At 40.5% G+C, this 27,174-nt stretch overlaps 1 protein-coding gene across 3 annotated transcripts in view; it reads right to left on the bottom strand.

Annotated features, from left to right (window-relative positions):
- Positions 1 to 27,174, bottom strand: part of LPIN1 (lipin 1) — a 750,916-nt gene that overhangs the window by 246,250 nt on the left and 477,492 nt on the right. For all 3 annotated transcript variants that reach the window (XM_044082232.1, XM_044082237.1, XM_044082244.1), the window contains one exon: positions 3,711 to 3,790. In XM_044082232.1, the coding sequence (XP_043938167.1) occupies positions 3,711 to 3,790 (80 nt within the window). The remainder of the gene's footprint in view (positions 1 to 3,710; positions 3,791 to 27,174) is intronic.

Raw genomic sequence — 27,174 nt, 5'->3', positions numbered from 1 at the left:
AGGTGTATTCTTGGCCTTGGACAATGCTGTTTTAAGCTGTGCAGCAGTAATACTGGGTGCCTGGCAATCTACTGGTATTGTGACTGGTCCCTTGGGGGGAGAGGGGTAAAGGTGGCACTGAATCTGTCGGCCGGTATATTGGCAATATCTGTTAGCTCGATATAGGAGGTACCATTGTGCTGTAGGTCAGAGCAAATCTGGGTATTACCGTGGAGATTCTTTACATAACTATAGAAGGCCTTGTGGTTGTCTTTACTACCTGCTGCAATTCTGTTTTCATAGCTAGCTTCAGAGGATTTGATGAGGGATTTCAACTTTTTGTTGAGGCTGATAAGGGAAAACCAGCCTGATTTAACAATAGGAAAAATAATACTCCTACTTAAGAGCGAACCTGCAAGCTATCAAGAACTACAGACCAATAACTTGCCTTTCAACAATGTATAAACTATACAGTGGAACTGATGCCGACAGAGTTTATAGTTATTTAGAAGAAAACTCAAACATGGCAATAGAACAAAAGGGTAATAAAAGAAAGTCAAATGGAACAAAAGATCATTTGTTGTTAACTAAATTCACAATAGAGAACTGTACAAAGGGGAAGAGTTTAAGTATTGCATGGACAGACTACAAAAAAGTATCTGACAGTATCCCATGTTCATGGAGAAGAGTGCTTAAAAGTATAAGATACATTCTACACTGATCAGTTACATTGCAGTGACCTTGAAACAGTGGCAAAACACTTTGCAGTTAAGGCATGGTAAAGGACAAATTATTATTCCAGGGATAAAAATTCAAAGGGGGATATTCAGGTGACTGTCACCGCTGCTCTTTTGTCTTGACCTTAACCCATTAAGCTGTCTACTTAACAGATTAAGTCATGGCTATAATTTGGCTCCCAGAAAACAACAAAGTGTAAAGACTTCTCATCTTCTTTAGATTTAAAACTGTATAGTTCATTAGATGAGGAACTGAAAGCACAACTGCAAGCAGTCAAAACTTTTTCAAATGATGTAAGAATGTAATTTGGTCTTGATAAATGTGCAAAAGCAACATTTAAAGCACAAAAGCTGCAGCACCAAGAAAACATCAATTTGGGACAGGAATGTGATATAAAATAACTTGAGCAAGAGGGAGTGTGTGTAAGTATTTGGGAATTGATGAAGGATCAACATGAATAAATGCGAATAAAACTTACTAAGGAATGTTTCAGAAGACTAAAATTAATAGTGAAAACAGCAATGACCTCTAGGAACAAAGCCCAAGCTATAACTCAATTTGCTCTTCCTGTCCTAACTTAGTTTTGGAGTGACTGCCAGGCCCCAAAAGGTGTTGGATAGGTTGGACAAGAAGAAGGATGCTTCATACTCATCAAATGATTTCTAAAAATCAGTGTATACCATGACTATATATTCCCTGTCCTGAAGGAGATATGGGGCTCCTCAAAATAGATTACATGTATAGATCTGCAATTGTCGGACTGTATACATATCTCCTGACTTCAGGAGACCCAAACATAGTAAAAGCTTTGAATCATGAGGAGAAGTCTAAGATAAGTTCCCTGCTTAGTTTAGTAGAAGCATATCGGCATCAAGCGGGAATGGAAATCAAACCAAAAGTAGACAAAAATCAGACAGCAACTTAATGTGTCAAAAAACAAAAGAAAGAATACAAGTTGAAGGATCAGATGAGAAGGCATGAAATCTCGAAAATTCATAAATATAGTTGCAAGTATAACAAACTCTTAGCACAACCTCATCTTGATCAGCACTGAACACAGAAATAGTTATGGACAGGTGAATTTAAACCAAAAGATGAAAGGTAAATATTGGTGGCCAGAGATAGTGGACTATGTACACGTTGGTTTACAAAGTCCACTGAACATGTGGGAGAAACAGACAAATGTAGGTTTTGAAAACAAAATTGGAAAAGTTACACATCTTGTTGGGTGTGATGCATTAATGGCAGAAGGACTGTATACTGGATGTGATGCATTAATGGCAGAAGGACTGTATATTGAAAGGCATAATATGTCAAGATTGTTGCACTGGAGATTGTGCAAACATTATAATATTAAGTAGTTGACAACACTGGAAACATGAACCACAAAGCATTAAAGAAAATGATGAAGTTTCCATCACCTGGGATCACCCATTACCAACAGTTCAGAATGTAGATGCGAGAAAACCAGATATAGTAGTCAAAAAAGAAAACAAAAGTAGCATTGATCATTGAAATTGCTATACCCAGTGACTACACTGTCTTATGTACAGAGAGACACAAAGTCATAAAATACCAGGATTTGCAGGGAGAAATAACGGCAACGTGGAACAAGGATACCAGACAATTTCAGTAGTAGTAGGAGCAACACATCGTATAAAAAGAATTTACAATCACACTTAGATGTGTTACGATTACATGTAATTCTGTATGAACTGCAAGAGTCATTACTGGGCACATTGCGGGTGCTGCAAAGAGCACTTCTGGCTAACATCAAAGATTGAAACAATACTGATTTCATGAACTTTAATCATACTTTGACTTAGGACTGGGGTCCATTCCTATCATGGTATTAGAACAAAAGACTCAGAAATTTTAAAAAGTTATTACGGGACATCAAACAGCGAGCTCACCACTTCATATTTTTTTACCAAAGATTAACACCACAAAATTATCTTGATGCCAAAGATTCTACATTACCCTCATACAAGTTTATTCTACTAAAGGAGGAGGAAGTAAACAATTTTCTGTAATACTCTTGCACTATTTGGACTACATACATATTTTTGCAATATTTCTTTGTACAGCCAGTTTTATGTGTTTTTTTTTTTTTTGACATTTAATTTGTTCTCATGCCTTCTATCCCAGGTCATGCTGAAAAAGGTCACCTGACCAATTCACCTAGCCAAACTATCAAATGTTATATGCAAATAAATAAATATATAAATCACTATCACTTAAATTCCTTTGAAACAAACCTAGGATTACATTCAGATATTGCTTCTATTGGGGGGAAGGGAGGCTTGTTTTTTCAAAAAACTCAGCTGAAGTGTTACATTTTAATTGTTAAAAACGCATCTTAAAAGCTACATGATTCTCAAAAGAAGCATATTCAAGCCAGACAACTATCAGAAAGTATTTTAAAATAAGAAAAGTTGACATCATCCAGCAAAAAAAACAAACTCAACAGGGTCATTTCACGAAAAGATTAAAACTCTGTATTGTAACATATTTAGGGCAATGAGTATGCCAACACTTAAGTATTTACTCAGACATTATTCTCTATCCATTTTCTCTTAACATTGTGTATTCTTATTAATTTCTATTAGAATATGTTGAACCATGTTAATATCAGTCAGATTCGCTTAAGGGTTTTAGGTACTTGTTTGACTATTCTGAAGATGGCCAGCTTCTGTTACCAGACCAAATGCACAGTAAATTCCAATAAACCATCCATCAATCAGTTCAGTGTACTAAAGACAAGAAAAAGTAGATTCCATGCCAGCATCACAGCCTGCTAAAAATACCTGAAATAAGTCTGCTGCCGATCAAAATTCTAAAAGGCACTTAAGTTCAGATATCTCTCTATTACTTCACATGCATGTACTAGCCTTTTTTTAAGACTAACACCTCTTCCCAAAAGCAAAAAAGCAAGACATTAATGAAAGCTTAAATATGACATTTGCTAAACTAGTCTTTCATCCTTAAAATACCTGTTTCCAGCCTCCATTTTTGATGACCCTTCTCCTGTGAGAAGCTCCTTACTGGTCACACCTTCATTCAATGTAGCTTCCTGTAAAGGCAAAGATACAAGAAACCATCACTGCAATGAGTTTCATATATCATTTTTATTCTTAAAAGAGTTCTTGCCTTAGCTGTTTCTGCCTTCCGACTATTCCTCTCAGTGTAACTCAGTTTTACTTGTACCTGTTTGGCATACCTACAAGCTTTGCTCACTTTGCTAGGCCTAGGTATTAAAACCAATGGCCTATAAACACCAGGGTAGAAACAAAAGCATGTTGTGCAGTGCTCATATGTACAAAGCATTATTCCTCAGAAATAATTTTCTTCAGTTCTCCAGTATGCAGTTAGTAAGTACCAACAGTCTGAGAGGCAAATGACACTTTTGCTGTACTCTGCCAGTTGTCAACTGTAACAGAGCCGGAGCTTCTTCCATCTGAATACAAAGTGCACAGGCCAGGAAGCAGAAGCCACCTCCATCACTAGATTAACACCTCTGAATAGGACACAATTACTATTTGTACTGAGCAATTGACTCTTCTTCATTAACAAAACACACAAGTTTCATTATTTATTTATATATACATACGTGTGTGTGTGTGTGTGTGTGTGTGTGTGTGTGTGTGTGTGTGTGTGTGTGTGTTTAATAGCAACAGAATAGCTAAATATGAAAATGCAACTTCTGCAACTCTTCTTACTGAAGTCCCATGGTGGGGGTGGGAGGTGGAGCATCTGGGTGAAACTACTCTGCCTATCTTGTTGAGGGAACATCTTTACTACCCTATTCTGTTACTGCCATGGTACAAACAGCAGCAATTTGATTTGTTTAATTTCTGAGGACCACAGAGATGGAAAGGATACACGATCAATCAACAGCACGTTCACTGAATGCTGATCAAATAAATACAAATGAATGAAACAACTTTTGGTGAACCTCAGGGGTAAATTTTTTTTCAGGGGGGAAACCCCATGTGTGGGGCACCCACCACACCCCTAGACTTAAAATATACCTACACCTACTTCATAAAGCAGTGGGGGCGGGGGGAGAAAACTCCACTGTTTGCAAAGGTTATTTAGTTTACTCCTCTCCGTTTGCTCAGCACTTGATGAAACTGCTGCTGCTGATCGCATCATCTGCTAGAGACTGACGTAGACCAGGGGGCAGTAATCTCCTCGAGACACATGCTGGAGACTGAGGCACTTATGTAGAAGGGGGGGGGGCAGTAATCTCCTCGAGACACATGCTGGAGACTGAGGCACTGATGTAGACAGGGGGGGGGGGGTAATCTCCTCCAGACACACAAATCTTTCACTGTACGTGGCAATGTTCATTGCTTTACTTATTATTGCCTTAGCAAATGGCAGGTAGTGCTTGCTCCCTGTCTTAAATTCGCTCTAGGTTTAGAGGAGGAATGGGATTCTGATTTACCACTTCACACTTCATTAGTTAAAAGGTATCCATGTATTTGCTGTTAACTCAGTAGTTCTGCTTAACCCTTTTTTCGCAGTTTTACATCAGAAAAAAAGAACCACCTCTATGATCTTTGGCAGTAAGATAAGTATCCACAAAAAATAATGTTTTACTTTGCATCCCATCCACCCCACCTGCAAAAGTAACTTTAAACTAAGGAAAATATGAAAAATATACAATTTTCTGTGCAATGTCAATTTACTTTTAGTTTTTTTTTCCTTCAGTAATTTGATGTTTGACAAGATGTGCTTTTAGTCTTTTAAGATAGAAAAAGGATAACATTTAACAGTATACTGTATATGCCCTACTGCACTACTCAAGTACATCTGATGTTTTACAATTCAGGATTATAACGTTTTCTAGAATTGTATTTGGCATCTTCCCTTTTAGTTAAAAGAAAAAACTCAGAACATTTTCCTTTGTTAGTGCCCGATGGGTGATGCTTTTGGACCTAGAGTCATGGCATTTCTCCAGGGAAGTCTGCCATTTATTTTACTACTTAGAGCTCTCAATCTGTATTCTCCTTATCACGGTTTCACTTTGTTTTATGCTGAAGACTGGCTTCTTTGCTGGACTTATTCAGGTATGTCACCTCGAGTATTACACACACAGTTTGTGGCAATGCTTTCCTGAATCTTCAGTTAATTCTCAAAACAGGTCATCTAAGCTCACATCAGTGGTATAGAGAGATAAAGCCCTGACCTTTGCCTAGTTGACACAGGTTTGATTAGCTGCTATGGTGACTGACAGAGCAGCAGGGAAGGTATTCATTGATGATGATGCTCCCATAGGGGAAGTGTGGTCCAAATATGGGAGATACCCTCAGATGTAATGGACAAGCATGGGAAGTGGGGCAGGGAGTGGATACAGCTTATAAAGAACCCCACCTCCAGGATGGATGCAAAGACTGCCAAGCCCCTAGGATTGCCTTAAGATCCATGACTGATGGGGGGGGGGGGTGCAGGGATAGGAGGCAAACTGGTAGACCCAACTTGGATGTGGAGCACTGGAGGCCCAGTAATTTAAATGATGCCCCAAGGAGGACCAAAAAAGGAATCCACTTCGGAAAAATACTTCAAGCTGAACTCCTAGCTGGTTCAGTGTGTTGTCAACAGCAGAAAAGGAAGGTTTAGAATTTCAGATGAGCCTTACTAGAAAGAAGGCAACACACCCATTTTTTTTTTGTTACAATTTTATTTAGTTCAGTGCTTAGTTTTATGACAGTTTTCTCCCACACTGGACAAAAAAAGCATTTCTAATTCTTCTGATACAATTTTGTAGCCTAGACTATGTGCACAGGAATGATGCAGTAGAAATGTACAAACTCACAGTCTCGACTAATGTGTAACAGCAGATTTTTTTCTTCAGCTTTTCCCCGGATTTTGAAAGATACGTCAAACGACATAGCAAGTAAATAAATCTCATGCAAACTTAGATGCACATATTGTGAAGTGGGAGCGATTATACTCACTGCTCACATGCTACCTACAATGAATACTCAAAAGGCATTATCAGCCCTGGAAGAACTGGACACAGCCACTGATTTATGTATGGCATGACTGGAATGGTGGTTATTTTTTCTACATCCATAGCCTTTCCTCCCTGCTAGCATTTTCAGTTATTCTAAACACTCTAACACAAGTAAGCCACTAGATGGCAGCACAACCCTATTCCCCACTTTTACCTGCATATCGAACATTACTGCCCTGCTCCCTGTTTCTCTCAGCATTTTCTAGTCAGTTAAGAGTTACAATCATAATTATCCTGAAGTACTCTTACCATGCAATAGTCACCTCACCCTAGTAACTCTCAGCACTCACTTTAGGCTTACCTGTAGCTTTATCCTCCTTATTGTGACGGTTTTCAATGACAGATTTTTATGCAGCCATTCTCGTCTCGTACTTCACTTCTTTTCGGCCCTGTATCCCATCAGACCTTGCCCCCACCTCCTCTTTCACCACCTCACAGCTCCCTTCCCCCTTCACCTTTTTACCTTCCCTACCTCTATATCTTTAGGCCCTCCCTTTAGCGCCATCTTTAAAATCCATCCCCTAGCCTCTGAATGGTACTGCTGCGACTGCCTGTGTGCTTGATGGTAAGTGAAACAATTAAGACCAGGCTAGTTCCTCTCCAATAATATGCTCACTTGGATACTGCTACTGGTTATGATTTATATATGATATTTTTCTGATAGAACTTGCTTGCTAATACTTGTGTGTTCACTGGAATGATCTTGCTACAAAGTCCAGGCTAACTAGTTTGAAACTGCTATATACATTATGGAAGCACTGCTTTTATATGTTATGTATTATGTTTTTACTGATGTACTGTCGTGCTAGTTGCTACTGTACTCAAAACTGCATTACCTTGCCTTGATTGTAGCCTGCTCAGTTGCTGAATTATCATCTAGCGAGTCAAATTTCATACACGCTTGTAGACACCAGACGCCAACAACGTCTCCTATGCCTCCTCATGCATGTCTACTTATACCACATGCCTGAAGCCTACCCCTCTTTACTTTTAGCATCACGCAACTCATTCTAACAAAGAGTGGTCACAATTGTCCATAAATCAGGGATATAGTACATTTCTAGACCCCCTATATTTTTATTCTGCACCCAGACTTTTAAGTCCATTACAGAGCAGACTCATTCATCCCTGAAGAGTATCACTGCATCTCTGCATTACTTCCTCTGATAATGCTCTTTGGGTCATTGAGCACAACTTCTCTGTACTGGCAACCCCTTCCTCCTTGCTATTAGAAAAGCATAGTATTTGTTGTAAATTGGATTACTAGCAAGAATCTGCCTTAACAAAAGTGCAAAGGCTTGCATGTGCTTGATTTTACAAGTGTTTGATTTAACTAGAGTACACAACTATATCTTTGCTAAGTCTCTGTTTGAAATGCCGCTTTAATGGCTATAGTGTTAAATGCAATGCACGCTGATAATTCCACTGAGCATGTTTTTAGTTTCTTGTCCAGTTGTTGTAAAATGGATTACTAGCTAATATCTGCCTTATGCAAGAGCGTAAAGGCTTGCATGTGTGTGATTTAACACGTAGAATGCAAAGCTATTTTCCAGCTGAATTTCTGTTTGAAATGCCCCTTTAACGGCTATGGTCTAGAACACAATGCACACTGATAATTCAACTAAGTGTGTTTTAGTTTCCTGTCCAGTCAAACTGTACAATGGTTATTTTTATTAATACCAGCTTAATCAAATGCCTTGTATATGTGCATTAGCGACTGCTCATTCAATTGTATTAGCTTCTGCTGGTTAATCCTACTCCTATTTGCCTTATTACCTCGATTGCTTTGCTATACTACTGAATTGTGAATAACTTTCAGGCTGGCTGCACTTACCTGTATACTATGAGGATTTACCTGTAACCATAGTCAGCAACTGTCTATCTCACTAGCCTTCCCTCCCCTTCCTTACTTACTGCTGTCTGCTGTAGTTTTTAACTCTTTTTCTCTTCATTACAGATCGCTAACATCCCTGCCATGGGTGCACCCTCCCCAACAAGCTATACTGTGGTCTGACTTCCTCCACCTCACTGGATGTGCACCTGAATTGTTACACACCATTTCTGGACTGTTACTGAGTGTACGTTAAGCTCCAGCTCCTGAGTTTATACCATATAATTAATGTTTGGCAATGCAAACGGTGTGCACAAAGAGTCTCAAAAGGCAGACTCCTACCCCCTACTTTTTCCCCATCCATAGCCTTTCCTCCCTGATAGTACTTTCAGTTATTCCAAATACTCTCCTAAAACAGGTAAGCCACTAGACGGCAGCACACCCCTATTCCTACTTTTAACAACATATGGAACATTACTGCCTTGCTCCCTGTTTCTCTCAGCATTTTCTAGTCTGTTAAGAGTTGCAATCTTATCCTGAAGTACTCTTACCCTGCAATAGTCACCTCAACCTAGTAACTCTCAGCACTAACTTTAGGCTTACGTGCAGCTTTATCCTCCCTATTGTGACTGTTTCCCACCGATAGCTTTTTTGAAGACATTCTCGTCCCGAACATCCCTTCTTTTCGGCTCTGCCCGCTCTGTTCACCCTCCGGGCTCACTCTGCTCCCCTACCCTGCCTCCAATAGCCACCCGCCCCCACTACCTCCACTTTTATATCCACTACACCACTTCCGCTGCTTACTACACCAATTACACCATACTCCACCCGCACTTACATTACCTACCTCCCCCTCAATTACTGGGCTCTGCCTTAACTCTACTTCTATCCACTCCCTCTACTTACTCAGCCTATTATACCTCACTACTCCTACATTCACAGAACACACTTTCCCTACCTCTCACTTATTCAGTTCCTCTTTACACTACCACTAAGCCACCTTTTCTTGTAACAATCCCTACCATATCACAACTTACTCCACTAAACCTACCCATACTTACTTACCTCCATACCATACTGCTATAACCATGTCCATCACACCTACACTTTTCTTACTCCACATACTCCCTCCCCCTCCCTCTTTTACTCCACCTAACCTGTCTCCCTAAATCCCATTATTCCCCACCCCTACACACAACCTCTATACACTTCAATAAAGAACCCTCCTACACCTCTTACATTTCTCCTCACCTCTACCAAACCAACATTTCTCTCTTTACTACAGGTTCATAGGTAGGTACTAGGCTATTGGCCCTAGGGCCTATATAAGCCTAGCCAAACAGTACCCTGGCTTTTGCCACCCAAGAAAATTATTTTCCTGTGCCCCTGTCAAGCAGAGCCACAGAAGTGATCCCCGGGGTGAATTTCCTATCTCCCATCCAATCATCAAGATTTTTCGTGAAGACTGCTAATGAGGAGCTTTGTTTGATATAGATAGGTAGTTTGTTCCAGAGTTTGGGAAGTCTCTGGGACAGGAATCTATCCCTCCAGCATGTTCTGTTTATTGTGGTGACAAGGTATAGGTCCCTAGAGTGTGTAGCTCGGAGGGACTGGGATTTCTTTATGTGGAGCATGTCCAACAGCTCTGGATTTGACATAGCTTTGTATGTTAGGCAGAGATCGCCTCTGAGTAGGCAATATGCGACAGAGTAAAGCTGGATTTTTTTTAGACTGTTTGCGTAGGGCATCTGTTTGAGGCCGGTAATCCTCTTTGTGAGGTATTTCTCTGGCCTTTCCAGTTGTTGTAGATGTCTTGTGAGGTACATACCAAAAGGGGCGTTGTACTCTATAATGGGTCAAATGAGTGATGAGTAGAGGGGAACAATGACCTCTTTTTTCCTGGATGAGAAACCTTTTGTGATGAGGTGTGCCACGTAGAATGATTTCCCGACTACTGTGGCGATGTGATTATCAAAGGAGAGACTACTGTCCACCTGTGTCCCAAGGTCTCTTATCACACTTTCGGTGTTAAGTAGACTACCGCCTATGTGGTAGTTCATGGGTACAGAGTTTTTACCAAAAGGGATGACAATGCACTTTTTGGCATTGTGCTTGAGGTCATGGCTTTGACACCAGGCATCCGTCTCAGTGAGGCCCTTTTGTAGGATGTCCACATCGTTAGGAGTTTTGATTATGGCTCCTAGTTTGCAGTCATCTGCGAACTTTGTTAGCCAAAGACCTTCTGTGTTAGCCTGTACTTCAGAGAAGTAGATACCAAACAGGAGAGGACCTAGGACTGAACCCTGTGGTACTCCACTTGTCACTGGTCTGACGTTGGATTTAGAGTCTGCTACTTTCACAGTGTGGGTTCTGTCAGTGAGCCAGTTGGCAGCCCATCTTGTGACATAGGGATTTATACCTAGTTTAGTGAGTTTGTGCATAATTCCAGAGTGGGAAATGGTGTTGAAAACCTTGGCAAGATCAAGATAGGCTGTGTGAACCACCTTACCCTCATCTATGGCTTTGGTGGCCGCTTCAAAGAAGTCTATCAGGTTTAGGAGACATGATCTGCCTTTTACAAACCCGAACTGGGTAGGGTCCAGAGTTTGGAGATTACCAATGTCATTGTTTATAAGTTCCATGATGATATGCTCTATAACCTTGCAGACCAGGCTTGTCAGGCTAATGGGGCAGTAGTTCCTGGGATCCGTGGTGGCTCCATCTTTGTGCAGTGGGATAACCGTTGCTATGTGCCATTCAGTGGGCACAAAGCCTGAGGTGGGGCTATGATTGAACATGCTACTTAGGTGAGGTGCCAGTTCATTCTGTAGTTCATGTAGAATGCAGCCTGGGATGTTGTCAGGTCCCATGGATGCTGTGTTCTTGGCTTTGGAGAGTGTTTTTTTTACCTGTGCAGCCATGATTACAGGTACTTTGCATTCTTCCGGTATAGAGATGGGCCCTTTAGGGGATGAGAGAGGGGTAAAGTTAGCACTGCACCTATCTGCCAGGACATTGGCAATATCAGTCGGTTCTGTATATTTAGTGCCATTGTGCTGTAACTCAGAGCAGATCTGAGTGTTGCCATTGAGATTCTTGACATAGCTATAGAATGCTTTGTGGTTGTCTTTAGAATCAGTGGTGATTTTTGTTTTCGTAACTAGCTTTGGAGGATTTTATGAGGGATCTCATCTTCTTACTGAGGCTGACCACTAAGTTCCTCCAATCATGGGATTTTACTCTTTTTTGCAACAGTTTCTTTCTTTTGTTGTAGAGTTTGTTTATAGCAAGGGACCACCAGATTGGCTTCCTTTTTTTGAAGGATAGCATCTTGGTTCTGTTCGGGATTGCATGATCCATGCACTCGTGTAAGTGCTTATAAAGTGCAATTGTACAGGATTCAGCAGTTGTATCTCTATTGTCCGTCAGCATGGGTGTCGTGAAGTTTGCCACTTCTGTCTTAAGAAGCATGAAGTTGGCTTTGGAGAAATTTTTTACGGTGGATTCCCTTAATGGGGGGGGCGGGGGTGGGATGTGGATGTCTAGGGTGATTTGCTTGTGGTCAGATCTGACCAACGAGGAATTGACCTCTGGTGTGGAACACCGGTTGCCCATGTTGGTAATGACCAGGTCTAGGATACTGCTGCCCCTGGTGGGGGTGTGGATAAGTTGATCCAAGGCATTGGAATTTATGAATTCCAGAAAACATTGAGCACAAGAGTTGGTACATGAGTAGTTTTCCCAGTTAATGGTGGAGTAGTTGAAATTGCCCATAATTAGGGTGTTAGGTTGTACCCTAATATTTTCGAGTGCATCAAGAAATGAGGAGTGGAAATCCTGGAGCATGGTGGGGGATCTGTAGCAAGCTACAATTTGCATTGTGGTCTTTCCCAGAGTTAGTTGCACTTGGATAATCTCAGATGCATTATGCTGAGCAACTAGCCTGGAGGTGTGTCTATCCTTAATGAATATGGACACGCCTCCGCCTTTAGTGCTTCGGTCCAGGTTAGGTGGCCGAAAGGTGTGGCATGAATTATATCCTGATAATGCAGGGGTGCTCTCTGGAGCCTTGAACCAGGTCTCTGTCACTGCACAGATGTCAATGTTCTCCATTTTAAGGAGTGCCTCGAGTGAGTGCATTCTGAGGTTTAGACTTCTAGCATTAAGTAGCATCACCCTCAGATTTTGCTTGCTTGTACCTGTTACGGTGGTGAATTTGTCATTTGAATCTTGCCTAAAAAAGGCACTATAGGGGTGGCACGAGCCTTAGCCAGTATCTGGAATCCCAAGGGTGACAGGTGCAGGCCATCTCTGACAAAGCATTGTGGTTTGTCGATCATATACTGGATCCCCTTAGAATGACACCAGAAGCTTACCCAATTGTTGAAGTCAATCATTTTGTCCTTGTACTGTGGTATTGTTCTGGATGATGGCAGCATGCTACTCAGGGCAAGGGTCATACCTGCCTGGGCTACAAGATCAGAAATCTCCTCCATGTCTTTTTTCATGTAGTCCAGGGAGGTACGTCACAGGTCATTCACATCAACATGGACAATGATAGAGTCATATTTGTACTTACTGTGGAGTGACCCGAGTGCATGCGTTATGTGGCAGATCCTGGCACTTGCGTTATGTGGCAGATCCTGGCACTTGACAGGCAGCTGACAGTAACTTTATCCTTGTTTAGCCTGGTGAGTGGAACATCAGTGTGCCTGACTATAGAGTCACCTACGACTAGAGGTTTGGGTACGTTGTTATACCTTATGGGCTGTGGTTGAGTGGCACACTGAGTTTGTGGGCTATGTGTCATTTGGGTTGCGTTGGGGGGTGGAGGTTGCTTGCGTTTCTGCTTTGGAGGTCCCTGTTGCTTGAGTAGATTTTTTTTGAGAGCCTCCACGAATGCAGGTGTGTGTTTTGTGTTTCTATGTGTGTGTTTTGGTGGTGTAGGTTTTGAGGGACTATGTGATGAGTGTGGTGTGGAGCAAGTGTTTACCTTCTCCTCTTGACTGTCTAGTCCAATCTTGGGTGAAGAGAGCTTTGCTTTCAGTTTGGTTATATAAGTGCATCTCTCACAGGTTGTAGTGTTGGGTGGTAGAAGGACAGGGTTGTCTGTGTACATGAGGCAATTGCTGCATTGCCCCAAGGTGCCCAGATTCATCAGGTAGACAGGAGAAAACACTGGAAGCTGACCCTTAGACATGCCTGGATAGGTGCTTTTGTATTAAGTACTAAAAACGGTTTTCCTCTAGACAAGTGAGGAAAGCTGAGTGCTGTCTAATTTGTAGCTTATTTAGTACTTACAATGAGTTCTGAACAAGTGCTGAGCTCAAAGAAACAGATTTGAGTACTGAAACTAGAAAACTGGCTAGTTCTAAGAAACAAAATTAAGCTAGAAGGCTTCCCTCCGACACAGAAAGGCTTGGTTGGCTCAGAAGCTTACAAACAGTCCTGGATACAGCAAATCTGTATCTGGACTAGACAACTTATAGGAAAGGCAGGAAACAAGCTTAGAACATTTTTTTTTGTAAAGTGGAAAGGGGAAAGGAGGAGCAGAAGCGAACTAGGTTGGCCTTCTCAAATGTTCTCTCTGGAATAAGTAGAATAAGGTAATGACACTAGACTGGGAGGAGTGTCCCAGATCAAATTTACAGTAGGGGCGGGCAACTGCAAAGCAACCAAGTATAAAACAGCATACCAAGAGAGAGGGAGGGTGGGAAACACAAATCAGAACAAACAAACCCAACCAGATGCTTAACAATTGTAGAAAATTCTACTTAATACCTCACACACAGTGAGTAAAATAAAAGTGCTATACGTAACTCAGAAATAAGTAAAAAACAGGATACTTAATGTTATATATCACAGATTAGTTAGCTCAGAGCCCTTCCTCCGATTAGCTCAGTGTGAAGTGGCAGAAACAGCCACAAGTTAACTTCTTAAGTAACAAAGTTGAAACCTGGAACAACTTTAAAAAAAGCTTGAAAGAACCAATGAGGTGCTTACTCCAAGGCGTAGTCCAGGCAACCCCAGTCAGCCAATGACCACAAACAATTCACTCTCACTGAAATGCTATACTTGTTTTGGCTAAGCTATGATGGCCTGGAACATGTGCTCAGACACACAGCCTCTACTAACAAACAACTAGGCCCAAAACACAAGCCTGAATATGGACAATGCTACACTACCAACACTACTTGGGTAGAAAAAACTGCAGAAATGTTTAAACAGATAAAGGATCAAGGAGACTCTAGAGAATGCTTTTAAATGCAAACAAGTTATATGATACACTCCTAGCAGGAAATCAGAACAAACTATCAGAACAAATAAAGCTCTTCACTACCAAATCACCACCCCACCCCTCATAATCCTTATGCCTCCTATCATTCAACCCAAACGCTACTAGTACCACAAAACGTCTAAGCCACATCCTCAAATGTATCGCTACCCTTCTTTTGGGCTGCGTTCACCCCAACCTAGCACCTCCTGTCAACCAGAATCCAAATCAAATTCCTATCCCTGCTTCCTCTCTCCACAAATCTCTACTCTTCACTACCATTAATGCCCAAAGCCTATGTAACAAACTGCCTACCTTCCATGCTTGGCTCACCCATAATCTCCCAGACATAGTAGCAGTCACTGAAATATGGTGTAAACCACATCTGAAAGACTCTGAAATCACCCTCCCCAACTACAGAATCATAAGAAATGACAGAACTCAAAAGAAAGAAGGTGGAGTAACTCTACTTTTCTCCTCTTCTCTAACAGTAAATCCTTATACTTACCAAATACCTAACTTCGGTACAGCTGAAATAGCCATAACCCTCCTAAAAATCAGCAACCACAAAAACATAGCTATAGCCGCTCTATATATCCCTATCGGAAATAATATCTCCCGTCTGGAAGATATCCTTTCTTGGTTTTCTACTAATACTGCCAATAAAACAATCATCTTAGGAGACGGTAATATTAACTGGACCTTTATTCAGTCAAATACCTCCTCCCAAAATATCAGCTTGTACAACTTCTCTCAATTAGTTAACTCTTTTACTAGACCTAAAAAAGACAACTCCCCAGGCAGCATTCTGGACTGGATTTTAGTCTCCCATCCCAACAATATATCTGACACCGGCACTTTGCCTGATTCCCTCAACGATCACCTTCCTGGCCTTTGTCCGTCACTCTCCTTCCTCTCTACACTTACAGCACAATTATATCTTAACCTGCAACCTCAAAAACTTCAACCCACAATCCTTTTCTGATAGCTTAAAACAGATGAACTGGAACCTACTAAAAACTCTTCCTCTTGACGATGCTGTTACATACTTTAACACTACTTTCATTAACCTGTTAAATTGCCTTGCCCCTCCTAGAACAAAAAGAGTAAAATCCACTATTGCCCCACGGCTCTCCAAAGAAACACTTACCCTCATGCACACCCATGATAATTCATGGAAACTCTACCAAAAATATAAAACACCCAACTCCCTCACTGAATATAAACAACTTCTTAATAGAGTTAAAAAACAAATTGCTTCTGACCACAAATCCTACTACTCCAAGCTTTAAAATTACCAAAAATCTAACCCCAAAATGTTTTGAAAAAGTCTTAGTCCTGGCAGATAAGATAACCCCTGCCCTGATCCTAGCTCCCTAGATCATATCATAGCCACCAAATTGAACTCCTTCTTTATAGACTCTATGGCCAAGCTCACAACTTCTTTTCCTCAGAACTCCACCACTCCTCCTACCCACAACACCTCTCACTCTTCCACATACACTTCTCATCCCTCTCTCTTATCCTTTAAACCTATCTCAGTCTCCACTATAAAAAAAAAAAACTACTCCAAAAGCTAAAACCATGTTCCAACTCCCCTGATAACTTTCCTACCAACTTCCTCGAGTTGGTTGCAGATGGTATAGCATTCCCTATCTGTATTTTAATCAACTGTTCTATCCAAGAATCCTGTGTACCCCTCCTGTGGAAAAAAGCCTTTATCATTCCCTTGCACAAAGGAGGCAACAACGATGACATCCCAGACTTCTGCCCTTTAGCCATCCTTTCCCCATCTCCAAACTTCTTGTAAAAATGTATTCACCTTCAACTCTTACCATACCTGTTAGATAACCACCTGCTTACCCCTACACAACATGGATTCAGACCTGGACATAGCACCACCATAGCCCTACTATCCTTTTTCGAAAATATTAACCATCCCCGCGATTCTGGAAATATTGTATCTGCTCTTCTCTTATACCTTTTTAAGGCCTTTGATACAATTTCCCATAGCCTACTTTTATCTAAGCTGTCACAATTTAATCTCTGCCCCTCCTCTTTAAATTGGTTTTCCAGTTATCTCTCTGTCAAACAGAATAACTGCACCTCGCCCTACCTTAACTCTCTGACTGGTGTCCTCCAAGGATCTATCCTGGGCCCACTTCTATTTAATATCTTCATAAATTACTTCCATCTCTGCATACCTAACGCCAAACTTGTCCAATATGCAGATGATTCAACCATCATCTGCTCTGCTGAATCCCTTCCTAAACTCATGCATATAACACAAACTGCCTTCAACAGTACTGAAACATGGATGCACAACAATTACTTGGCTCTTAATGCATCCAAAATCAAAATCATGATCTTTACCCCTTCTAAGAATACCAAAACAGACTCAAACTCCTTCTCTATAGTACGCCAAAACAAACCCCCCATCAAAATTGTCTCCCAAACTGAGCTTCTAGGTGTCCTTATTGATGATCAATTAAAATCGAACATTCACCTCCAAACCAACATCAAAAAATCCCACCAGAAACTAGGAATTCTTTACCGGCAAAATCGCTTCTGCTCTTCTGCAACTAAGCTTACCCTCTTCTACCACATACTTCCTTCCCTCTCTAATGTACAGAGCTCCTCTCTTTACCAACCTGCAAGCCACCCTCAAAATTAAACTGGCACTCTGTTACAATAAAATTTCCAAGTTCGCTACCAGCACAAAATCCTCATCCTACCACTGTGACTCCTTACACTCCCTGAACTGGCTGGAACTCCCCAACTATCTCTCTTATATTTAACTTTCTACTGCTCATACTCTTATTTTCAAACCTCCGCAATGTCCCTCCCTCTCCTCCATCCTCACTATGCACCTTCCTGATCAAACTCTCAGATCTAATAACCAAAACCTCCTTGAAGTACACAAACCTTCATGCAGCCCTGGGCAACTTCTCCTATCTTTCCCCCTTGCACGAAAATGGAACTTACCTCCTCCCCATATCCAAACTACACAAAATCGTTCCTCTTTCAAGTCTTTGCTCCGTTCATCTCTCTCCACTAACTGGGAATGCTTCTGCTCCCACCCCTCCTAACTTCCATCCTACGTTCTCTTATTCCTACTAGCATACCACACCTTAGATTGCCAATTCTACCAACACAGAGATACAATGTACTTTCTCTCTTCAGAAATTTCAAAACTGCTTGTGTAATTCAACTGAACTATACAACATTATGTATTAACTACTAATGACACTGTGTTTGAACATACTGTATAAACTCTTTGTATTACTTATGGATTTTTGTATCTACATACTAAGGACCTGCTACTGTATTAACTCCTGGCATTATTTCTTGCTGATTTTTGTATATACTTTTACTGTGGAGCTTTTCTCCCCGGGCCTCCATTGAAAAAGGCCTCATCTTGGCCCAATGGACTTTCCTGGTCAGCAAACTGCAAACAAATAAATAATGAGTGAACTGCAACAGGAAGGGCAACAAGTGAGGGAATACAGAAGGTGGATTTCAATCCAACTAGAACACAGTGAAAAGCAGCATGGAAATCATGAAGAATAACAACCAAGGAAGGAATCAAGAGGTGACAAATTCTGTATCAGAAGAAGAAACAACAGGAATAAAGACAACTGGCTGTGCTAATGAAGGAGGCAAGAATTAGCAAAAGAGAAAAAAATGTTTATCTGGAAGACTAAGGTGGCCCTACAGGAGGAGACAGATAAAATAACATTGGTTATAAGACACTTTTCTAAAACAATGATGCATACAGGACCGAAACAATGATCCATACAGGACCGTCTTGATCTGGCAACTTACTATCAGAAATGATAGGGTAGGATACAAGACTATTATGAACAGGCCACAACTCAAAAACAAATCCTAAATGGATTCTTAACTTCAATATTTCTAAACAAATGGAGAGCAGATACATGGTATGGTAGAGCTGAACTGACAGGTGGCAAAGTGACTAAGAGGGAAGGAACATGGGGACATGGGGATTACACAGAGGCACATCTGAGTTACATTCATACACACTGCTTGCTGGACTAATGCAGAGTCTCTCTAAAGAAATCTAGATGTCCAAGATTGCAGGATGATGGCCTCAAGAAACAGCCAAGGGTTCACAAGACTACTAAGCCATTCTTCCATTCTCCTGGAGTATGCGGACACAATTCTGCACAGCAAGCTGCTAGACTTTTTAAATGTAAATTGTTGATAGAAGAGTAAATGCATGACACAGCTTCTTACCATTTCCTACTCCCTTGTGCAACTAGACCTTTGTGGCTTACCCAAAAAGCTGCAATTAATGTTGCCTTAGTAATTTAGTGCTCACCCTACCATTATCAACCGAAGCATCCCTCTCAGGATAGCTTTTGTATGTTGTTGAATAGGAGCAGACTCTAGCATATTCCCTCTATCAATCATGGTCAACCACTGGAAGAACCTCAACTGTGCTTCTTTTTTTTTTTTTTTCAATAATTTTTATTTATTCTTTTCATTGATCTAAAATAGCACACATAACAGAACAGGCAGAGGGAAGACCTCTACACAGTAAGCAATTGTTATACATTGATGGTAGTGCAAACAGAAATAAAACAATCAACCAATATTATTTACACTATATAAATAGATGCTTTCAATATTCGAGAGAGAAATTGTTACAGTTCAGTGAGAGTTGTTGTGATTACGAGTATACCTTAGAAAAAGGAGGGAGAGGAAAAAGAAGAATTTTTCTTGAGCTATGAATATAGCTTAATATGGAACCTCTTATTTGTAGTTAAGTCTGATACATTGTCATGAGCTAGGCAAGAATGATATTGAAGATTTATTCCCATAATTTCCTGTGTTTGATGTTTTTATTCCCCTTATCGATTAAAATTTTCTGGGCTAAAAGATGTTTGGTCGCCATTAATTTAAAATTCTCCAAGGAAATGTTAGTTAGGTTAAGCCAATTGGTTGCAATATAGAGTTTCAATAAGAGAAAAATATTGATCATAGTAATTGCTTGAGATTTAGAGATGTTATTTGGTAGGCTATGTAGAAGAGTGAATTCCCAGGTGAGTGTGGATGTTTGATAGCCCATTTTTTGCAATTGGAATGTAAGGGAGTTCCAAAGTTTAACTACACATTTACAGCTCCAGAATAAATGGAGTATATCAGCCGTTTGAATTTTGCAGTGAGGACAAAGAGGGGATTTCATACAGTTAAATTTATGTAAGATAGCGGGTGTGAAATATGCGTTGTTATAGATCAGTTGGGTAAATGCCAATTTCTTAAGGGGTATGGATTTATTTAAGTTGATAGCTTTGTTTAGTTGAAGGGTATTGATGGATGGATTGTTCTTTCTCCAATAGTCCAAGACAAGTACATATTTTTGGAATTTAATGTCTTTGATTAATTTATATATATTTTTTAGTTGAGAGGATGGTCTTCCATAGTGAGTTACAGGTTGTTATATCATTGTTACTTATGTTGCAGTTTTGTAAATAGCTGGTACATAATTCTTTAATTTACCTTAAAATCACTAGATAGGATTTGTGGAGGTTCAAACGATTCCTCATTTCTTGTATAGAACTGTTAATGTATGGGTATATATATTGGATGGTTATATTAATTAATTTAGGAAAGGGATTCGGGTTTAGAGACTGATTGTTTATTTTAAGGTTGGGAATTTTGTGTAAGGGTTGTAGCATCATCATAGCTTGAGTCAGATTTAGATGCTTAAAGAGTTTTTGAGTTAGTGAGATAGTGTTTAAGTGGTTCTAATATTTTGCACGGTTTTATTAAACTTGTGTTTAGAAATGGTAAGGCTTTGGGGTTGATATCCAAGCTTTTGATATGTCTTTGGTATATTATTATCCACATGGGGGACCAGTCTTTATTCCTTGGGTTGTATTCAGCTATTCACAGTACTCTATTAGTGTTCGTAATTAGGTAATACGTCTCGAAATTGGGAAGGTCTAGACCACCTTTACTTTTTGGGATCAAAAGTTTGGTATATGAGATTCTGTTTTTTTTTGGTTCCCATATAAATTTTGTGAGCAAAGTGTGAGTTCGTCTAAAAAATTTATTGGGTATGTTTAATTGAGTAGTCGTGAATATATAAAGTAATCTGAGTAATACATTCATTTTAATTACTGAGACTTTTGCCAGGAAAGGTAGTTTTAGATTTTTCCATCTATTAAGGTCTAAAATAATATTCTGCCATTTTTGAGTTATATTATTTGAGTAAAAATCTTTGTTTGTTGAGAAAGTGATGCCTAAATAGTTGATTATCTCTTTTGTTTTTATTTTTCCTATTAGAGGTAGGAGCGAGAATGGTTTAGGGGTTTTTAAAGGAAATATGCTAGTTTGTTTTAAATTTAATTTGTAGTTTGATATCTTTGAGAAGTGTTCTATAGCCGATAGTATTTTGTTTACATCTGAGATCGGTGTGGTACAATAGATATTCAAATCATCTGCAAAGGCTGAGAGGAAGATTTTGGTGTTAAATATTACTGGGGGGTTATGGTAAAGATTTTGTTTAATATTTAAGAAGAGTGGTTCAAGATACAAGTTAAAGAGTATAGGAGATATATGGCATCCTTGACGGGTTCCATTTTTAATTGAAATTCTGTTAGACCAAGTTTTGTTGATATATAAAGATGTATAAGGCTTGTTGGATATAATTTGCAGGATGTGGATAAATGTTTGTGGAATATTAAAATAGGGTAACATTTGGAGTAGAAATTCTATATTTACTCTATCAAAGGCTTTATGAGCATCAATAATTAGAGCGTATATGTTTAGGTTAGAATGATTAGCATGGGATATTAGAGTATTAAGAGTTAGTGTACTATCACTTGTTTGTCCGAGTGTTGTAAAACCAGATTGTTCGGGTCAACTGTGCTTCTAAATGAACAGTTTGTAACACAAAGATAAGGAAATGTCTTCTTCCTGAGCACAGAAATGTTCCGCAATGTTTTAATACGAACCTCTGCATATGCCACCTCTTTGATAAGCACCATTTTTGCAGGTTCACACTGAAGTGGTATATCTGAAAAGATGAACTTATTTGCTGAATAATCTGAAAGTACAGAGCATGACAAGGGCCTTGTCCACTGGAAGGAAGGCTCTGTGAAGGCTCACTTCTAGGCATGCCCCAAGGAATATCAGGTCCCTTGAAGGGGTGGAATTTGATTTCCTGAGATTGGTGATGAGATCCACTGAAGTAATTCAGGATGAAGTCAAAAGTCCTGTACAGGATAGATGTGGATACCCTTTGTCCTGCAAAAAGGAATCACTAGAGACAGGCATTTAGTAAAGGCTCTAGATGCAGCAGATCAACCCCTATACTGAAATCTAAATATAAACAGGCTCTAGAAGAAAAAAGACTGCATACAAAAATAAATTCAACTCTCTTAACAGAAACACTCTTGCTTAACTTAACATAACTCTGGACTGATCAAATGAACCAAAGCCAGACAGGAGGTAAAAATAGTCAACCAGGCAAAGGATAACCAGAAAGTCTTTTTAGGTATGTTGGAAACCTCAGAAACAATGCACAGAGCTAACAGTAAATGATATTACATGCTGCAGGGAGGTTGGTCTAGGGCTTGAGTAAGCATCCTCATTGGTCCTTTTGAACCTTTTTAAAGCTTTTTTATTTTTCAAGTTTTTAGCTTCTGGCATTTAAGCCCTGAATTTGAGAAGGTTTCTGCTTGTTTGTACTGATCTGAACTGAGGTGAGCTACCAGCCACAACTCTGAACCGAGATACCAGATGACTAGAGGCTTCCCGAAAACCACAAGTTGCCCATTTGTTGCTTATTTATACAATTTACTGCACTTTTTTATTGTCTGTCACATACTTTAATACTGTATTTATATATTGTGTACTAAACTATACTGCTGTACTGCAATTGTCTGCCTTACTGTGCCTGTTAAATCAATTTTACTGCTGTTTTCACTGTTCACAAAGCTCGTGTTGCTATTTTCACAAATTGTTAAATAATGGCTGGAACTTTTCACTGTTGCAAAGTAGCTGTTTAAAATATTCTTTAGAGTCCCCTTGTTGATTTTCTGCTGTTTTAAACTTTTTTTTAGTATCTCACTGCTATTTTTCTGTTATGTTAAACATTTTCTAGTGGTTCCCTCTGAAACCAGGGTAGCTAGTAGCTGTAGCATAGTCAGGATACAAGTTTGCTGCATCTGGGTCTGTTTGTAGCGGCGGTTTGTTCTTAGCACATTTTCCAGGCCACCTTGGATTGGAAGGGGCCTTTCTGCACTCTAGTGACAGCATTGTGCTGATTGGAACCTGTCTGGTGTGGGGTGGCTGGTCTAGGGCTTGGAATAAGCATCCTCATTGGTCCTTTTGAACTTTAAAAACATTTCTTTTCACATTTTTAGCTTCTGATATTTAAGCCCGGCATTTCAGAAGGTTTCTGCTTGTTTGCGTGCTGCTCAGCACCGTGCACTGCTGTACAAGTGTCTGGGACAGCCGGGCAGATTAATGCCATAATTTTTCCCTTAGATACAGCTGTAGCTCATTAGTGAATCCCTCATCCTTAGTACTTTCCCAGTCAAGGAAATACTGCTAGTCAGCTGAAACCTAGTAAACTAACAAAAAAAAAAAAACAGGCAGAAATACCCATCCACTGAGCTCCTCTTTGACTGATCCTGAAATGTCCCCCTTAGTGATAAAAGTCTTCAACCTAGAATTATGGACAGTTGGACCACCCTTGTTTCTCCTGCCAACCTTGCTGACTTGGTTGTCTCAAGGCAGTGTACTAGCTACCTCATGTATATCGACAACCCTCTGCCAATAACTCAGTCTAGTACAGTGTGTGAGAGATGTATCTACACCAAGAATATTGAATCTATGCTCTCTCACACTCAAAACAGTAACACAGAAGAGGTTGTCAACCCACCCACTACTAAACATGCACATAGTACCACTACTCACGCACACAGTAAGCATCTAACACAAATAATCAACATATACGGAGGTTCTCCCAAAAAAACTACAAAAACACCAGAGACCTCCAAAACACAAGACTGATACAACTAACAGTTCCCATAGCACCCATAGCACACAGCAACACCAGTGTCTCACCTACCAAGCCCATAAGGTAAAACACTCAAAAAACAAATTTTCTAGTCAATGGAGACTCAAAAGTGAGATACACGGATGTTCCACTCACCAGGTTAGACAAAGAGAAAGTCACAGTCAGCTGCCTGTTCTGTGCCAGGATTCGTCAGATCACACATGCACTCAGGTCTCTCAGCGACAAGTACTCTATAGCTCATGTTGGAGTGAATGACTCAAGACATACCTCACTGAACTATATGGAGAGAGACATAATTGAGCTCTCTGAGTACATGTCCCAGGCTGGTATGGCCCTAGCCTTGTGCAGCATACTACCCTCACCTAGAAAGATGCCACAGTATAAACAAAAAAATGACTGATAAATAATTGGCTAAGTTTTTAGTGTCATTCAAAGGGGATCCAGTTCCTTTCAGCCTGGGAAGCCACAGTCGCCAAATCTCGCTGCTTTGCCAGAGACAGGTTGCACCTGTCACCTCTAGCCTTTCGGCTGCAGGCAAAGGCTCTTGTCTCCCCCATAATGCCTTCTTTTAGGCAAGGTCTCAAAAACAAACTTACTGACGTGAAATTTGCCAATCATAACAAAATAAGAGTTATGCTGCTAAATACTAGGAGCTTAAACCAAAAACTGCACACCCTGGAAGCACTTCTATCACTGGAACATGTAGATGTCTGTGCAGTCACAGAAATCTGGGTCAAGGCCTCAGAGTACCCTGGCCTTGCAAGGCTACAATGCCTTCTATACCTTCAGACCGCAAAATGAACCTCTGAGAACCAAAGGGGTGGTGTTTCTATCTATATTAGAGAAAAATTCACCTCCCGTCTTGTTAGACTGAACAACTCCATGGAGTTACTCCACATACAGGTTACAGTGGGTAAGACCCCCAATTCAAATCACAGCCAGTTACAGATCCCCCTCCATGGGTCATGACACACATGAAGCCTACTTGACCAAACTGGAGACAATCCAAATATTACCGAACACTCTGGTTACAGGTGATTTCAATTATCCCACCATCAAGTGCAGATTATAGGGGTGGTTATAACTTCTTTTCCTCTTGAGGCAATGCCTTTACTAATCAAGTGTGCTACGTAGAAAGCTTTCTTTACTACAGTGGACACATGGTGGTCGAAGTTAAGGTTGCAGTCAACATGTGATCCCAGGTCCCTTACCACTTCAAGAGTACTTGGGTATTGTTGTTGATTTGATAGTGTGAGGGGACACTGTTTGTACCGAAGGGAATGATGATGCATTTCTGTGCATTCAGTTTGAAACCATGACTAATACACCAATTGCTAATCTGTGGGAGACCCTCCTGGAGTATACTGACATCATTTGGGGATTCAATGACTGCACCTAGTTTGCAGTCATCTGCAAATTTGTTCAGCCACAACCCCTTAGTTTTGACCTGAACTTATGTGAAGTATATACCAAACAGTAGGGGACCCAGCACGGTCATCTGTGGCACACCACTGGTAACAGGTATGCTGGTTAATGTGAAGTCACCCACAAACTGGATGCACACTATCAAAGTTGGTGACTTCACATCAACCAGCAGACCTGTTGACTTTGGCACCTATCTTACAACAAAGGGGTTTATAATCAGCTTGCTAAGTTTATCGGTAATGCCTGAATGTAGGATTGTGTCAAAAGCCTTTGCCAGTCGAGGTATGCTGTGTGCACAGATTTGCCCTCATCAACTTGATCACATTTTCAAAAAAATCCACCAAATTTAATAGGCAGGATCCCAAAGCCGAAACGGGTAAGATCCAGGGCTTGGAGGTGACCTATGTCTTTATTTATGAGGTCCATAATGATATGTTCCATGGCCTTACAGATGAGACTGGTTAGGCTTATGGGTCTGTAATTCCTCAGATCCATTGCTAGGCCACCTTTGTGGAGGGGAATAATTGTTGCTGTTCTCCATTCCACAGGACCAAAGTCTGTGGGGTAAGGCTATGACTAAAAAGGGTACTTAGTGGAGATGCTAGTTATATTTTAGCCTGTTAAGAAGACAGCCTGGGATGTCATCTGGCCCCATAAAGGCTGTTTTTTATACCTTGGACAAGGCATTGAGGACCTGCTCTTCAGATATGTAGGGGGGGGGGGGTGGCAGTTTGGGAGGTTTGTTGCAAGTCAGGAGAAGTTAAGTCAGTACATTTTCACCACTGATACAAGAACTGACATTTGAAATGTGGCACTGCAAGAAAAAGTAGTTGAAAAAGACTGGAATTTTGCTAACTGTATTTAAACTGGGGGCTCAACTGATATATCTCATTTTATACCATTAATATTTAGAAAGAACCTGAAATGTATGAAAAAGTAACTAAATAAAACAGTTTTGTTGTTATTACTATTCACATAAAAACATCAGGATGTATTCTTCTTTATTTTTCGGCTGTTCCCATTAGGGGTCGTCACAGATGATCATCTGTTTCCATTTATTCCTGTCCTCTGCATCTTTCTCTATCACACCAACCACCTGCATGTCTTCTCTCACCACATCCATAAACCTTAACTTAGGCCTTCCTCTTTTCCTCTTACCTGGCAGCTTCATCCTTAGCATCCTTTTCTCAATATACCGAGCATCCCTCCTCAGCACATGTCCAAACCAACGTAATCTCACCTCTCTGGCTTTTGTCTCCAAACCATCCAACCTGGGATGACCCTCTGATATATTTATTCTTAATCCTGTCCACCCTTGTCACACCCAGTGCAAATCTTAACATCTTTAACACTGCCACATCCAGCTCTGACTCCTACCTTTTTGTCAGTGTCACTACCCTCTTGTAGACCTTCCCTTTCACTCTTACTGGTACTAGTCTTGTCACAAATCACTCCTGACACTCTTCTCCACCCACTCCATCCTGCCTGTACTCTCCTCTTCACCTCTCTTCCACACTCACCGTTACTCTGAACTGTTGTTCCCAAGTATTTAAACTCATCCACCTTTGCCAACTCCACTCCCTGCATCCTCTCCATTCCTCTATCCTCCCTCTCATTCACACACACACATTCTCTGTCTTAGTCCTGCTGACTTTCATTCCTCTCCAGAGCATATCTCCACCTCTCCAGGGTCTCCTCAACTTGCTCCCTACTCTCACTACAGATCACAATGTCATCTGCAAACATCATAGTCCACAGGGACTCCTGTCTGATCTCGTCTGTCAACCTGCCCATCACCATTGCAAATAAAGGGCTCAGAGCTGATCCTTGATGTAATCCCACCTCCACCT

This window comes from Protopterus annectens, chromosome 1.part1 (assembly GCF_019279795.1).
Source record: "Protopterus annectens isolate FY-2018-M chromosome 1.part1, PAN1.0, whole genome shotgun sequence".
Classification (NCBI taxonomy): domain Eukaryota; kingdom Metazoa; phylum Chordata; order Ceratodontiformes; family Protopteridae; genus Protopterus; species Protopterus annectens.
The sequence above is the reverse complement of the archived record's forward strand: the minus strand, read 5'-3'. Positions and strand labels throughout refer to the sequence as shown.